The 17995-nt window shown below is 34.3% G+C and overlaps 2 protein-coding genes across 43 annotated transcripts in view; one reads left to right on the top strand and one right to left on the bottom strand.

Moving 5' to 3' along the window:
* Window positions 1-17995, bottom strand: part of rbfox3a (RNA binding fox-1 homolog 3a) — an 886893-nt gene that overhangs the window by 522658 nt on the left and 346240 nt on the right. The gene's annotated exons all lie outside the window — the stretch shown is intronic.
* Window positions 10745-17273, top strand: LOC147841441 (uncharacterized). Of its 7 annotated transcripts, XM_087276633.2 has the most exons (10): window positions 10745-10847; window positions 11254-11344; window positions 12717-12824; window positions 13042-13172; window positions 13302-13348; window positions 13478-13568; window positions 13666-13796; window positions 15054-15125; window positions 15624-15711; window positions 17071-17273. In XM_087276633.2, exons 2-6 carry the CDS (start codon window positions 11330-11332, stop codon window positions 13480-13482), a joined length of 306 nt encoding a protein of 101 aa, XP_087132759.1. In that variant the 5' UTR covers window positions 10745-10847; window positions 11254-11329; the 3' UTR covers window positions 13483-13568; window positions 13666-13796; window positions 15054-15125; window positions 15624-15711; window positions 17071-17273. The 7 variants fall into 7 exon arrangements, 5 of the variants coding, with proteins under 5 accessions (XP_087132759.1, XP_087132756.1, XP_087132757.1 ...); XM_087276630.2 differs by lacking the exon at window positions 13478-13568; XM_087276631.2 differs by lacking the exons at window positions 13478-13568; window positions 15054-15125.

The raw sequence follows: 17995 nt of genomic DNA, 5'->3' as shown, positions 1-17995 counted from the left end.
TCTACATTTGTATACTATATACTTATCAGAACTGTGGAAGATGTTGGCCCAACAATATTTAATTGGATTAACATTTTTTAGTTTTATGCCTTATCTAGAATATAAAAATACATGTAAATACATTAAGATTATTTACTTTAATCATTACTATTTCAATGTAAAGATGTAATTACCTACTGTTACCTAATTGTTACATGGCAAGGTTGAGTTTAGCATGAAATTGCTCACTTATTTAAAAAAAAAATTAAATATATTTAATTATTTAATTGGACATGTAAAACTGGCCACTACAATGTTTTTTATAAATTCACAGTATTATTATCACATCAATTTTACAGAAAATATTAAATAATATTTATAGATTTTATAGATTTTAATTATAGATAATTATAGATTATAGATTTTTTCCTGAACATTGAATTGAGCATTTCAAATGTTTCATACTATTAATCAATTAGACTAAAATAAATAAATAAATAAATAAATGAATTAATAATACTGTCGAATATACACACACACACACACACACACACACACACACACACACATACTTGCATTTGCTACCAAGTAGGGACACATGACAACATGCAGCCTGGTGGGAACCACCCTTTCTGAGTGGTCTACAGACAAAGTAAAAACTGATCCACACTCCATTTTCAGCTGTTATACTAAATATCACTTGAAAACTTTAGTTTAAGCCCCAGAAGACTGACCTGACATTTTACCAACTGCTGGGGACCTGGACAGGTTGAACAGCCTACTGGGGACCTCTGACGTAATGCATTAATATGCTAATTTATGACTAATTTATGCGAGTGTGTGTGTTTTAAAGGTTACCAGTGGGGACCTCACATCAAACATACAAGCAACACACAAAGTAAATCAGAAATCGTTCACATAACTGTTTGAGGAAGGCTGCCAAATCATCAGCCAGTTGGTCATTCTTACCTCACAGCAAGCAGTGCTTGTGATAACACCAATTCTGTCTGTTTTGACTTCAGTAATGCGCTACTGTATTGCAAATGCGTTAAAATTCAAATGAATTTCATTCCAATAAACTGTTCTTTGGCAAAAATCATTTGCCCTGAACTTTATTTCACATTTCATTTAGGCAAACATTTCCACTGTAATACAACATTTGGAAATCTCATTGTACAAATTGTTTTTTTTTTTACAGGGTATATGCAGGATTCCTAAAGGAAATTTCAATACCTTTTTAAGACTTTAAGACCTTCTCAGAATATTTTAAGACCTCATCGCCACTGCAAGTTCTAATCAGTATCAGTAACCTTTAACGTAATAAACAGTTGTTAGTAAACAGTTGTAGTTAAATAAATGAATGGAGCACAACCCTGCAACAGAACTTAGATAAGCTTAGAAGAAACAAAGCTTTAAAGAATAAATTACGTGGTTGTTTTTAGCGACAGGCTTCAGTCACTGTTTAAACTTGATTTTCTTTAACCAGGAGTATGCAAACTTGCATTTTCCCATTTTGCCATCTATTTTGCTCTATGACAGGGCCATTCAATTAGTTTGTCATGGGGGCCAGTTCATGAAAGCATCCCAATTGAGGGGCCGGTGAGATATGACTTGCAATATGAGTGATGCCACAACAGCATATAAGAGCCAATATGCTGCATTTTTTCTCCTTAAGACACCCATGTTGTGTTTTTCTACATTAAAATGTTAAAGGGGTGGTCCAGAATGTTATTTTTAAGGCTTGGTTGTGTTAATAAGATGCAAAGAAATGTGTGCTCATGTTTAACTTAAAGGAAATCGTGTTATTTTTTCATAAATCTCACTTTGATTATACACAGCTACTCAGCTAACATGAAAACGACTGTCATATTTCCTAGTTTCTCTAAAAGGCCCACCCTCAAGTGACTCTGATTGGTCAACATCATAATATGCTGTGATTCGCCGATCGGCTCCACGTCACGCCCTGACAAGCACGCGCGTTTTGTGTAAACAGTCAGTCAGTCAGTCAGTCAACACGTGTCTGTAACGAGTGAAAATGGGATGCGGCTCCTTTAACTGTTTCTGTGCCTTTTAGTGTGTTTATGCGTGTATACGATGAAGTATCTGTAACACGAGAAGCGCATGTGCGCGGGAGAGATTTTTATTGTTCTTTTTCTCTCATGCTCGGATTAAGTTATTTTCTATGGTGACAGAATAAAGCACAAGATGTGAGATGAGACCTTTGTGAGCCTGGATTGATTTGTTTTTGATGTTACACTCCAGTTGGGAAATCATTGCTGTATTTTTTTTTAAATCAACGCGTTACAGGACGTCTTTCATGCATATGAGGAATATGCCTGTGTAAGTAACATGAATCGTTCACATATCTTTTGCGACTTTATTGTCCGAGTTGTAAAACGCATAGCAAAGCTGCCTATAGAGAGAAACTCTGCCGTCTCCCACAGAGAGACGCAGGTGCTGGCCAAGTGCGTGTATGTGTATGTGTGTGTGTGCGTTTACAGCCGTTTGATAAATATAGATTTGTAACGTTAGCTAAGTCGTTAGCGGTTACCATAATTTCCCGTTGTTTACATCTTTGCTACAACACACCGTTAAAGTTAGACACTGTACATGTCATGATCAATTTTAACAAATAAAAACACTTACAGGTCATGACTCAGAGTTCACAGCGTCTCCTTGCTCCATCTTTGAGGAGATTTTAACTGAATCCAGCACTGAACTGGGAGAGATTCTGGAAGCTGTGTTTTGTCAAATCATGCTTGCTATGTATTTTATAGTTCTCTGGAACATAATTAATATTGAACTGTAAGCACTTCTGTGTTTGGGTCGTGTCATTTGGAAGCCCAACAACAGAAACAGAACAGCTCTGTGGAAACAGCAGGATGGCATTTCTCTCTCTGCAGTAACGTTACAGCGCCTCTGGCCACGGCCTTTACCTGCGCAGTGTGGGATGCGCAATAACGAACTTTTGTGATCTCACAGGGGGCGGAAGTATTTTTTGTAGTCCCCAAAATTCGTTAATTGTAGGCGTTGCTAAGCTAACTCTGTACAAATCAAGGTCTCCCTTTGCATTAAACTTTGAATATTTTACATTCAGAGATGCTGTTTATGTTCACACAGCTACATTACACATCAACTGAAGTTTAAAATATAATATCGTAGTGGACCACCCCTTTAATATATTGTATTTTGAAACTACATAACATCACTGTAGACTTTATTTTCACAAACAGATTCAAATGTTGTATTTCAGAGCACAACAAAAGCAGTACATTTAAGTTAGCTTCTTCTACATTCAGACACTTTTACATGTTGTGTTTTGAACTGCATAACAATTACCGTACGTTCACACAGAAAGCGGCGAGAGCGTCCAATGTCGAAAACTCGAAACTCAAAACTCGCTACATTGATCTCATATTTAAAGGAGCCGTTGCAGCATATCAGTTACATTCCTGCATAAAACATGTTTCTAGCGTGAAAATGTTGCGCACTTCTTATCAAATTCATACAACAATGGAAGATCAAGTTGCGTGTGGTGTGGCTTTGCTCTATTTATCCAATATGTGTCCATATGTCTGAAATATCCTGAAGCAGCAGTACTGTTTTGTACTGTCACATCGCGTGAGATTCCCGCTTTTTTAAGATAAATTTATATAACATTAATGAACATCAGTAACTCGCCAGTAACTTATTTAATGCATGTTCCTGTAGGAAAAATTTTTAAATAATTGGAAATCCGGCGACCGCAATAATCAAACCCTTGGGAACAACTGTGGTCGGAACCAAAGTTCACTGGTCTGTGTTCTCTGAACTGCTATTAAGCGATGGACGTCTTCATTCTAATTGCTTGCCGCCGAACCGCGTCATAGCTCATTACCATAAGGTTGACTTCATTTCAACTCTCCTCGACGCTCACGCCGGCGAAGACGCGCCGCGCTGCTCCTCGCCGCCTGTCGCCGCCGGCTCTCATTGAAAATGAATGACTTCCGGCTACTTTGACGCTCTCACCGCTTTCGGTGTGAACGTACGGTTAGGGGTGCAACAATTATAGATTTTTGTTGTACGATTATATAGTCAGAAGAATAATCATGGTTTCATGGTTATCACGTCTAACGTAAATTTAAGCTTTAAATTAGGTGAGTATTTAAATGAACTGTTCTTATTATCTGCATTCATACATACATAATCATCACAGTTGGCATAACTTTGTTTAGTTGCAGCAGTTTCATTCCATGCAACAGAAACGCGGCGTTGAGAAGCTTTTAAGATTAGGTATCCAAATGTTTTCGACTGCTCGTGCCACACGCTTAATTTTAGGTGAGTCTTTCTCTGCGCAGCCTTCAACTGCAGTTTGTGCTGTATTGAACAGACGCACATCACTTCATAACTATAGTGGCTGTTTTTCGACTGAAATAAATTTGTTTTTGATGTCTTGGTCACACTATTTAGAGGGCCGGAACAAATTGCCTCGCGGGCCAATTTTTATGTAAATTAAAAATATATGTACATTTTTTATGTGAAGTTTGACAGATTCCCACGTTCTGTACTTTAGTATTCGAGGCGCTGACCTGATGCAGTCTTCACACTTCTTTTTACTAGGTACCGTGCCAGAAGTGATGCAGTCCAAAAGTTCCACTGCCTTTACCTCCTCTTCAGACTTTCCACTTTCTTTTTTGGTGTATCTTGAGGCACCTAAAAAATTAAAATAATTTTACTTCAGCTTTTACGACAAACAATCTTTAGACACACAGCTTTTTAATGTACATTAGAACTTCTGTATTCAATATAAGGTAGAGGAGTACCAGACCATTACCATTGAGACCTACAAGGTTTTAAAACCCATCAAACATCTTTATTTAAAACAGACTGCATTCAGTGTAGCTTCAGGCATTGTCACCAAAACCTGTGATTGTATATAGGAGTGTGAACCTACAGTGGTCTCACAGTTCGGTGTGGTTAAAATATAATGCCATTGAGTCAGTTCAATACAATATCTAGGAGTATTGACGATGCCTTTCATTAACAATTTAATGTTTTACTTAGCAACAATAATTCTTGTATTAAAATTTATAATTCATATATATATATATATATATATATATATATATATATATATATATATATATATATATATATATATATATATATATTATTTGTAATACAATTTTTATCCTCTATTACAAGCAGTCAAATATATGTACTGTAGCTTTAATTTTACCTGCTTAAAGAAAACACTCTTTTTGAATGCATCAAACCACTCAAGTACATGCACAGAACAAAATGAGCATTTAAAGCAAATAAACTAATGTAAATATAATCTCGCTTGCTTTTTTAAGCGTTGTTAAACGCGTTCTTAAACACTATGATTGATCACGCGCTTAACAAAAAAGGCTGCGATTGGCTCTAATGGTCAGCGTGGCTCTGTCGCTGTTCAGCAAGCAGTGACAAGGACACTGATGTTAAACGACCGAGCAATCAGCTGATCCATTAGACGGCGACGAGGTGGATCCACAAGTAACTTTATTGTTGTAACAGCCGAGAGAGGAGATAAAATGTTACCTCACGAACACGCCAGCAGGTCAAACGGGACTCCGAAAGTGAGAGAGTTTTAACTTTAATTTTTTCCTAGTTGGGTTCTGATGTTACATCCCTGTCAGTGAAAGACTGTCCAGCAAACTAACAAGCAGTAAATTGTGCATTTTAAGTACTCGCAGTCTCCTCCCCGCCATAGTAAGCTACCGCCATATAACGCATATGAGATGAATTAAGTCAGTACATAATAACCGTTTCTGAATATTACTGATCCTCAATAATGCGAGATGTGCCTTATATAATGCAAGATGTTTTATGATGTAATTTTGATTCAATACGCAAGCATCCCCACCCAAAGAAATTTTTTTATGTTTTTTTAATAAGTCTAGTAAGATCGAAAAAAGCAACAATTGCTTATTTAATATCATCATTTAATGACTAAATGCAATGACTAAAATACAGCGCTTTATTCAAAGAATGTGAACTGACGAATAAGCTGATGCAATGCATAATGATTCTGGCATAATGATCTACGCTATCTAAGCTAAGCATCCATTTTATATACAGACTGTATGTTAAAATGTAAGTTATTTTAAGTAATGGAACACTATATTAAAAAAATAAAAACTCTTATATAGTAGCCTATGCTCAATAAATGCGCCTCGTCATGGCTGAATCAGTGCACGTGCATCTGTTTAAAGCTTCTGTAAAGAACAGAATTATGACCGATGACAGAATTTCAATAAACACTTGATGTCTGCTGTCAAAACTGCTACATTATTTAAAAGCATTCATTACGACATTGATAGCATCTGTTATTGTCAAGCTTCTTCCTATTTAATGAGATTATTAAATTATTAAAATTATTTTAAAGATTATGTCTTGATATTTGGTTTCCTCTCTTACTCGCGGTTTAAGTGCATGCTGCATGATAAAAAGACAATGAAAACACGCGCATATGTTGACTTTTTGTAAACAGTTTTTTGTTTAAATATGATATTGCATTAATGTGCATAGATGCTTTGTAAGCTGTAAAATGAAAGCTAAAGCCTATTTGTTGTGTTTATGACGCAGATCCAGGAGGAGATCAGCATCAGCGCTGATTTGGCAACTCTTCAAATATGTCTGATCACAGCAAACGTTATTTTCCATTCCAAAAATGTGAGGCGCACCTCGCTCCTTTTGACAAGGAAAAAAAGGCGAGGTCCTCTTTTTTTATGTCACTATGAAACGACTGAATCAGCTGCGTATTGATTGTGCAAGAGTGTTGCTGTCTATGTTGTTACAATTGTAATATTTAATACTATTGTGATATTCAAGATTTGTAAATTCATACAGCTTTGGATAACTTGAAACAGCGAGCACTATAGTCTCTCCTGTCTTTAAAAGTTCTCTGTAGTTGTCTTGACAACAAAAACTGCTGCTCTTGGATGAGCCGCTTGCAAAACAACTGCGGCTTTTAGTAAACCATTCAAAATATGCCCCTATTAACGCAAAAAGCGCATTCAATCAGCCCCTTATGCAGCCAAACTAAAAATATATAAAATAATATTTTTAATCGTTTAACTGAAACCATTAATCGGTTACAAACGCACCCTTAGGGTTACCGGTTAATCGATTATTTTGAGCATCCCTTTGCTACATATTTAAACGTTTTACATAAGAAAACACTCCCTGGCCTGAACTTGCCACGTGTGAGATGGAGAAAATGAAAGCACACAAAACCGAGGAAAAATCAGATGCTTAAGACATAATCTTTAAAATATTGATTTGCATTAAAAATGTAGCAAATATATGACAAGAGGTTGGTGATACAACAATTACGTGGAGCATTAATTAAATGCTTATTTTCCATAGAGCGAAACAAATCATCCAAGTGCACAGCTGTGTAGCACACTGGCACAAACAAAAATAGCGGCCAGCCTTGTTTGGCCCGCCAAATACCTTGGGCCAAAGAGGGCCAGCTGAGGCTTTGGGGCGGAGTGAATGGAGAGGCAGACTTTTCCTGAGTCTGGTAAAGATGATTACAGAGATAAATTTTTTGTGTCTATCTAAATGAGGATGTTATAAAATACATTTTATACCAATTACCGGAGAATTTCTATGGTTTTATATTATGGGTTGTGCGCTGGGTCATTCCTCTGTTAGTGGCGAGACCACTCGATGTACAATGCCAACAGTTGTGTAACGGTTGATTTGTGGGACATTCCGGGGGCGGGGTTTGTGTGACGCGCTGCGAGCTACTAGCCTGACAGCGAAATTGCGACAAGTTTTCAGCATCACTGCTCAACTTTCTGGACGATTGGCCCGGCCTGGCCCGTTAAAAGCCCTGGCTCACACTGGCCCGATAGTGGAAATGCGGCTATTGCCATATACTTACATAATAGTTCACAAAAAAATAAAATGAATAAATAAATAAAATAAAAAAAATTAATAAAAAATGGTCAATAGTTATAGGTTTCCAATATTCTTCAACATATCTTTTTTTTTTTTGTTTAATAGAAGAAAAGCGCATGTGTAAGTGCTTTGAGTGCCCAGAAAAGCGCTATTTAATGTAAGGAATTATTATTATTATTATTATTATTATTATTATTATTATTATTAAAAGACAAACAAATTTGAAACAAGTGAAGGGAGGGTAAATAATTGGAAGAATGTTTTAGGTTTTGGTGAGCTATCCCTAATGTCTAAGCTTTGATAAATGGAGTTGTGTTAAAATGTTTATAGCATGGATAACAAATCAGACAGTTAACGAACAATCTCAGAAATACAAAAATCCAGTTTCGATTTCGGCTTCTAATGAATATGAAAAACATTAATCGAGATAAACAATTATTCCATCATAAACTGCCCCCTTTCCAGTTGTACACATTTGTTGCTCTGCAAAGAATGACTAAAAGCATGTGCTGTAATGTAATGTTTGCAGCACGGAATGCGCATTATACATTGATTTACATTCGAATCATTTATGTTTTTAAATGCGGGAAAGAGCGCATGCTGTCTTGTGTGTGCTCGCTTAGCCTCGGAGATGAGCAGAGCACACACATCTAACGCCATCTTAATGAGAGCACTTTAATGGTCAAATACATGCACATTTGTGTCAGACCGCGGTGTTTAGTGATTATTCATATTAACCCTCATTTGTGTAATAAACAAACAAGCTGAGAATTAAAAGACATATGAAAGAAAAACCATATCAGAGCCGCACTGCTCTTCAAGAGACAGCGCGCAATATCCCTGCTGCTGACTTTTTTTTTCATTATTAATCAAACAACAAAAGGAGAAAATCCCTCACTTCTCTTGACTGAAGGACTTTTGTAGCTGAAGTTTTTTATCTTACAGTGCAGATGCTTAAAGCACAGTTTGCTTCATATTTTTATTCTATTGTATTTATTTCCCTTTCCTTATTTACAGGGAAGAAAATAACTGTGTATATATATACAGTTGATGTCAGAATTATTTGCCCTCCTGATTTATTAGCGACCCTTTCCCACCCCGATTTCTGTTTAATGGAAAGATTTTTTTTCAACCCATTTTTAAACATAACAGATTTTATAACTCATCTCTAATGACTGATTTATTTTATTTTTGCTATGATAGTCCATAATATTTGACTACATATTTTTCAAGATACTAGTATTCAGCTTAAAGTGACATTCAAAGGCTTAATTAGGGTAATTAGGCGAGTCATTGTATAACAGTAGTTTTTTCTGCAGACATTCAAAAATATAAATTGCTTAAGGGGCTAATAATATCGAGCTATTAAAATAGGTTCCAAATATTTAAACGTGCTGTTATTCTAGCTAAAATAAAACAAATAATCCTTTCTCCAGAAGAAAAAATATTATAGGAAATACTGTGAAAAATTCCTCTGTTAAACATAATTTGGGAAATATTTATATATATATATATAAATTATTCACAGGAGGGCAAATAATTTTGACTTCAACTGATAATCGTTTTAAATAATCGTGATTACAATTATGACCAAAATAATCGTAATTATGATTTTTCCCATGATTGAGCAGCCCTACTGGAACTGTACACTAAATGTAGTCTTTAGACAAAATGATCAGCACACACACGAGTGAGAAACTTACAAATACACTCTCAGTCCTTCTTCGCTCTGGGACATCACAGGCTCTTGGTCATGTAGAACTGGGTAATTCTAGGATTACAGTGTCTGCGTCACTATCCATGTCCTGGACAAAAGATTCATATGTCAGTTTTTTATTATTAATAATAATAATAACAACAATAGTACAATTAATATTTGACATGAAAATGACTTGTAAAACTTGTCATAAAATTAACGACTCATGATGTGAACAATTTAACTGCAATATTATACAAACTAATGTATTTATTTAAGATAATGAAATAAAAACATAAAAATGAATAACATCCCAGACAGCACACATACGTTGGGCCGACGTCGGCCGAAGGTCAACACGTCGGCCCCTCTAATTCTAACATCGGTATATGGTCGGCCAAACATACGCATGATCGTTCGGTCGTGTGTTCTATTGTTCCAGCTCAACAAACGTCGGCTCTGCATCGGTTAACGACCAGGGGCCGACGAAGCACTTATATAAGCACTTTATCTCTCATGCCCATGAAAGAATCCGGCAACATATTTGTTTACAAGTAAGTTTTTGCGTGCATAATTAATTAGACAAACGCGCCATGCATCATGTCTACTGCGTCGGTCGGTCCAGCTTTGAATATAGCCTACATTAATGCAGTAAAACTGACCAAAATGCCTACAATACATGATTTCAATTCATTAAAATATAAAAGCTTTATTGTTATGCTTTAATAAAGAAAACGTTGTTTTTTTCTGGTTTTTGCTGTTTGCTTTTTTCATCGTGGCTTTTTCTATTAAATTTTTCCCAGTGTAAAAATCAAGTATGTTCTGCATTTCGGCTGTTTAATTAAAATAAACCCCTTTTTACAGAGTGACATCTTTGTTTTATATATACTTGCATTTATATTTATTGGTTATTTTGACAGTGAATCTGTTGCACAAATAAAGTGTTTGTTTTGTAACAGTTAGTAGGCAATAAAGCTCGTCTTAAAGATAATAGCGTATATAAAACTGCTAAATACATTTTAAATTCAAGATATAAAATACAAGGTTATTATTTAAATTGTCTATGGAGTTGTCATGTTTATAAATGTAATACTGCATGACTTTGATGTGCGCGCGCGCGTCTCATTCCAACACTGGAGCGGAGAGGATGTTGCTATGGGAAACGAAGCTACAACACGACACGACACCACACCTGAAAGACACAACACGACTTCTCTCAAGCTGCCGTTTTGACTATTTTCAGGTAAGTTTAGTCCCTAAAACAAAGCAAATACTACATAAAACTGTTCCTCACACTTTTATTATTGGCAATTGATGAATATTCAGTTGAATAATATGTTATATAAGCGTGGTAAGTCTTCGTAAAAGTCCGTTAGCATATTAGCACTGGTAACGTTAGCGTCGGGGTAATATTACGTTAACTTACTTAATGTTAGCTATTGTTAAACTTGTTTGTTAAAGTTTTGGCTTTTATTTATTCTTTATGTGTAGATGAGAGGTTTTGTCAATGTTTTATTGAATGCACTCCATATGTAGTGTAAAATACGCATTGTACTGTAAAGGACGGTGAATCAGAAGTTCAATCGTGTTTTGATATTTCATGGTATCTTAAACAAATGTTAAGTAAAAAAAGTGTTCTGTGGTTTCAGGAGTGAGAGAATAACCCCCTGCTACAGAAAATATAACACAAGATTCCTAAATTTCTGCAGGGAGCTGATCACAGAGATGCAGGAAAGACAGGTAACTTTAAGCAGAGGATTAATTCATATGAATTTCCATTGCACATCATTATGCACACGCTACATGTCTATATATTATGCATCTGTTACTTGTCTTTATTGCAGTTATTTTAAGAAAGTTTTGATATTGAAACGTGGTATTAAATTTCACATCACATGATTCTTCAGAACTTAATAAATATGCAGATTTGCTGCTAATGAAGTAATATTTGTGATTTTCATTTTGTTTAATTTTTTTATGATTAATTGATTTATTAAATCTTAGAAAAAAGTTTACACTAAATTATTTGTCATCACATCTGTTTTTAGCATTGATAGCAATCAGAAATTTTTCTTGAGCAGCAAATCAGCACCATTTGATAATCACCATTATATTAGTTCAACCTCAAGCACTAAATCAACATCTTAAAAAAAGATTTCTGAAAGATCAACTGACACTGAAGACTTGAGTAATGATGCTGAAAATTCAGCTTTACATCATAGCTATGAATTACATGTATATTTACACCGTTCACCCATCCCTTACACCCTAACTCATCCTCAAACAAGTCAATTTAAGCCCTAAATGAATACATTTTGATTTGTACAGGCATGATATGCAACTTGTATTCAGTCGTTTTGTTTTTTCTTTCTTTGCTTTTGTTTTCCACATCAACTGAAAAGGAGGTCTAAGTTTAACCTTAGTGCCGTGTTGCTGATGAACATCTTTAAATGTAAGTATATTTTTGACTGACTGCCAGACACTTGTCAAACAGTGATGAGCAAACGAATGGCCGTTCTTTAAAAAAGATCAGGGAGATGCAAGTCTGGAGATTAATATACATTTTAATTCAAAATTGATTTATCTGGAAATATTTCATAATTTGTTGAGATATGTGCCCTTTATGCATTTAGATGTCCATCCATGTTTAAAATACTTTTAAATTTAACAACGGCTGCAAGTTATAAAAACAAACAAACACAAAAATGTTAAAGTAAATTGAGAAAACATTTTCATCAGTTTGACAACATACACAATCTCACAAATAGCATAGAAAAAGTGTATTGATTTACCTGTTAAAAAAAATTAAGCAAAAAATTAATTAAAACGTAGATCAGCTCCTGACAGACATGTTAACAAATCAGTTTAACTCTTATTAAATTCATTCATTCATTCATTCATTCATTTTCTTTTCTGCTTAGTCCCTTTTTTAATCTGGGGTAACCACAGCGGAATGAACTGTCAACTTATCCAGCATATGTTTTACGCAGTGGATGCCCTTCCAGCTGCAAGCCATCACTGGGAAACAACCATATACGCTTATTCTCACTTATACACTACAGACAATTTAGTCTACCCAATTCACCTGTACACCATGTCTTTGGACTTGTAGGCAAAACCGGAGCACCCAGAGAAAACCCACGCAAACGCAGGGAGAATTTGCAAACTCCACACAGAAATGCCAGCTGATCCAGCCGAGCCTCGAGTCAGCATCCTTGCTGTAAGGCGACAGCACTACCTATTGTGCCACCACGTCACGCTCTTATTAAATTATATTTATATAATGTTGTGTTTCAGTACATGCTATTTTGGGAAGACAAAATATATTCATACGCTCTCAGAAAATTCAATAAGAGAATTAACTGCACAATTACTTGAAATGTGTGGATGGGATTCAATTATTTGTTAACCCAAAGTGAGTTTCTCTTTTTTTGCAGTGTTGGATGCCTGATTGCAGTTCAACTCCAAACTCAGTTGGACCAGCTGATCAGTGTCTTCAGTATTACCACAAGCTTCTGGGCAGATATGTGGACAGCTATGAGCCAAACTTGGGACGTTTGGCTTTTAGGTAATTCCAGTGACAAAGTATTCAGTAAATTGCTTATAATAAAAGATGCTCACTGCTTACCCCCTTATAGTTAAGTTGTTTGCAGTTTCATTGTTGTAAAAATACCATACTTTTTCCTTTTTTTATCAGCAGGTGGAGAGACCGTCTGGGCAGCAGAAACAAGACAACTAATCATAGTTAGGTTGAGATTAGTATTATTAACTTGACTAGTTTGGTTGCAGACTTGTTCAATAATTAACAATTTGTATAAGTTACAAGATCAATGGTCCTGCTATCAATGTTTTTGTAACTTAAATTCAGTACAGTTTAGATACAATCAAATGTCCAAACCATCTCTGAGTGAATGACATCAAGGAAACAGGATCAAAAGATCATTCATTATAGACCGTTTCATAGGTAACAGCACATCCTTTGTGAAAATAAGATATATTTTTGTGCCATCATCACAAGACAAAATACATTTCAACTGATTTCAGTTGGTTATATTTTTCAGGTCCTCCTGATCATTCTGTTCTCCTGGTTGTGAGGATGTGCAGAGGCTGTATTTGTCAGTGTTAAAAGACTTGTGCAGCTGTATGCAGACATACAAGCAGCCGACAAAGAGTTCTGGAGCAGGACAGACAGGTAGTTCACAGTGGCTAGGCTAGAAGTTTATACTTGGGTGGCCAGAAAGTGGCCTCCGCTATTTTGGGGGGTCCATACAAATACACCAGTGTAAGCTATACTATTGCACTGAAAAAATTAAATGAAAGAATTAATTAATCGGTTGAACACAAAATATTTTAAAGAAAGCTTAAGTATCAAGGTGGCAATATACAGTATCTGTTACATTGTAGTACATGAGCTGGAAAATACAGACTCGTAAATGTTTAGTTGTTAAGATTAGTTGAATACTAAATCCTATACTTGAGACCGGCTGCATATACAGCTTTAACTGAACTGAATTTAACTAGAACTACACCAGCATTCCAAGTGCTCTAGACTAGCTTTTTGCACTGGTGCATCTAAAATGTTTGATGGCATTGCATTTAACACTGCAATTTTATATGTTATTTTTTTTTAAATCACAATCCATATAGGCAATATTGACTTGTAAATGATAAACTAAAATCGGGTCAACAACCATTATGGCGATTGTGTGTAGAATTTTGAGGAAATTAATGAATTTAATCCATTTTGAAATAAGACTGAACCATTAAAAATGTGGAAAAAGTGAAGCGCTATCAATACTTTCCGGATGCATTGTATATGGTTTTTAGCGCGTTATCAAAGGCTTAAAAAAATAGTCCAACTTTATCTACAGCAGCAAAAGACCCTCCACATCAAAAGCTACTGGTCAGCTCACGATTAAGCAAAAATCTGAAAAACAAATAGCTTATTATGCCTTCACAAGAAATCAGTGTTTTTGAGTCTAATGAAGATAGTACTATTTTATTAAATTATTATTTAGCCTGGCATGTTTACTGTTACAAAATATTTTAAATGTTTCTTAAAACAAAACATATTGTGTTCAATGGGGAAAAAGTAGCTGTTTTTTACACAGAGATAAAAAAAAAACACATTTCAGAGCAGTAATCACAATACTGTGAACCTATGGTATTTTTATCCAAGATTATACCCTCAGAATCTTATACCTGCCCATTCCTAGCCAGTTACAGTCAGAGTTTTTTTAATTAATTTTTTTTTTCATTTGGCCTATATTCTGTTTTTCTATGTTCTTGGAAATGCTGCTGTGCATGAAAATGTGACGATATATCCAGGTTCTATAGTTAATTCTGAAATAAATCTTAAAATGAAACAATATTTAAAAATGCAATATTTAATGTGTCAGACACTAAATAAACATGTCAATTCATTTATATTAATCTGATTCCTTAACAGGACAGCACGGTGGCGCAGAGGGTAGCACGTTTGCCTCACAGCAAGAAGGTCGCTGCTTCGAGCCTCGGCTGGGTCAGTTGGCGTTTCTGTGTGAAGTTTGCATGCTCTCCCCGTGTTGGCGTGGGTTTCCTCCGGGTGCTCCTGTTTTCCCAAGTCCAAAGACATAGGTGAATTGGGTATGCTAAAATTGACCATAGTGTATAAGTGTGTGTGAATGAGTGTGTATTGGTTGCAGCTGGAAAGGCATCCGCTGCGTAAAACATATGCTGGATAAGTTGGCCTTTCATTCCGCTGTGACGACCCCAGATTATTAAAGGGACTACGCCCAAAAGAAAATGAATGAATGAATCCTTAACAGTTAATATTGGTATAATGAGCAGCAGTTGTCATTTATGTAAATTAACCATTTGAGCGTGCTTAGTTTGGGGTATGTTGTGCCATTAAATTGTCAACAGGTTTTATTTTTTTCCTACATTTTAAATCTGCTTTAGCTTTCTTCTTTCCTATAAACCTGGAAATATAAAATATATATATTTTTGGTTTTTAACTAATTGCTTATTTTATTCCTAGATTGGTGTACGCTGATGGTCTGCTGAGAATTCTGCTGAGTTGAAGGGATCCTCCTGTCAGACAACCTCTCCAAAGTACAATAGGACTAGTAAGTAACATCTTAAACATACACTACTGTTTCATAGCTTTTAGGTTGGTATGGTAAATTCTCTTCTAATAGTGTCAGCTTTATATAATTAATATAGTCAAGCAGTAATACTGTAAATTTAATACAATGTATATAATTAATAGTGTCACATGATGAAAAAATAGTATTCCAATGTACTGATTCTCTCCTCAAGCTGTTTTTTTTAAATATAAAACATTTTAAATAAACATATTTTTAATATTCTTGATGTATGAAAAGTTTATTTTTAAGAGCATAGTATTTATTTGGAAAAAAAAAGTTTGCTCTTTGATGATTGCTAACAATCAGACATGTTTCTTTAGAACAGAAAGAATTTGTGCAAAAAAGTATTCTCACTGAGCGTTGTCCAACTGTGGTCCAACACGTCATTTAAGTTTTCAAATAAGCCTAAAAGACTTGATTAGCTGCATCAGGTGCATTTAATTAGAGAGTTGAATATATAATTTCTTTATATATCCTCCTCTATAGCCTACATATAATAGAAGTTGTTTGCTGAAAAACCTTTTTGTAGCAGAAATAAAGCTATGATTAGACCCACCCGGATTTTTCGCAGAACTCCGCAGATGTTTAGCCCATCATTAATTCTGTTTATTTACTTGAGTAAACGTGTGTAAATCTATATTTATTCAGTTTTTAAATTAATTTCAGTAATATTATTGACTAATGTGAAAATGTTCATCTGATTTATGTACAATGAGGTTTGTACAGTAATATTTTCTGTCTTACTAGATATGTTATATGAAAAACTTGCTTTATTTACCAAATAACGTGAATCTAATTGGATTTGCATTTTAAACATTAAATAAAACTTAAAAATATATTATTTTTTTATTTAAATATTAAGGTTTTAGTTATGATACTCCCAAAATAATTCCGCAGACTTCCACCAAAATTTTCAGCAGAAATAGCAAAAAACATCTGCAGATTCCTCCTGGCCCTAGTCATGATATATTAAATGTGGTGTACAGTGTGACATTTTAGTTGACAAAACTTAGTTTAATTTGCATGTAATGTGGTATCTGAAGATTAGACATATATTTAGATACACATTTATACTAACACAATGATACTAAAAACCAAAAAAAAAAAAAAAAACATTCATTATAATTTCACAAGGAATTTAACTTTCAAATGGCTTTTCTGAAAATTAGTGCTCAGACACACTCTTTAAGTTTAAATTAAATTACACACTTTAGCTAGGCACTTGCATAACACATACTCCAGTTATATGTCTGTCATGAAACAAATAGTATATATTTGTGGTAATATGAACTGCTGCAATGCTAATCTTTCTCCTTTTGGTTTCTTGCTTTATTTAAGGGTTCCCACTACAAGGATTAGATTTGGCTACTGCAGTCCCGGTTTGGGCCAGCCTCACTTGTGAAGACTAAAGATGAAGACAACATACATGAACAATTTAGAGGATGGCGACACACTTTTTATTCCACCTATATATCACCTTTTATGTGTAAGCAACATTCCACAAGATAAAACAAAACTAAATGACAGGTTATTTCTTTTAATTTTGTCTGTTTTCTTGGAACATTGTACACAATTTACAACCAGTTTTATTTATATATATATATATATATATATATATATATATATATATATATATATATATATATATATATATATATATATATATATATATATATATATGTCAGAGCAAGAAAATGTTATGTTTTCTTCTGGAGAAAGTCTTATTTCTTTTATTTCGGCTAGAAAAAAAAAACAGTTTTGAATTTTTTTAAAAAACATTTTAAGGTAATTATTATTAGCCCCTTTAAGCAATTTTTTTCTACTGTCTACAGAACAAACCATCGATATACAATAACTTGCCTACTTACCCTAACCTGCCTAGTTAAGCTAATTAACCTAGTTAAGCCTTTAAATGTCACTTTAAGCTGTATAGAAGTGTCTTGAAAATATCTAGTCAAATATTATTTACTCAGTTATTAGAAATTAGTTATTAGTTATTAAAACTATTGTGATTAGAAATGTGGTAAAAAATATATCCTATAAACAGAAATTAAGGGATTATATATATATATATATATATATATATATATATATATATATATATATATATATATATATATATATATATGACAAAAACTGTTTTGTGTCGTGCATTAGAGTTTGCTTAAAAAAACTGATTATCTCTGAGAAAGTATTGTTATTTTATATTATTGATGTGTTATTAGTTCAGAGGAGATTGCAAATTGTTGAATGCCATTTATAA

This window comes from Danio rerio, chromosome 12, assembly GCF_052040795.2.
Source record: "Danio rerio strain M-AB ecotype USA chromosome 12, GRCz13ab, whole genome shotgun sequence".
NCBI lineage: Eukaryota > Metazoa > Chordata > Actinopteri > Cypriniformes > Danionidae > Danio > Danio rerio.
This window is presented reverse-complemented; position numbering and strand designations above follow the sequence as displayed.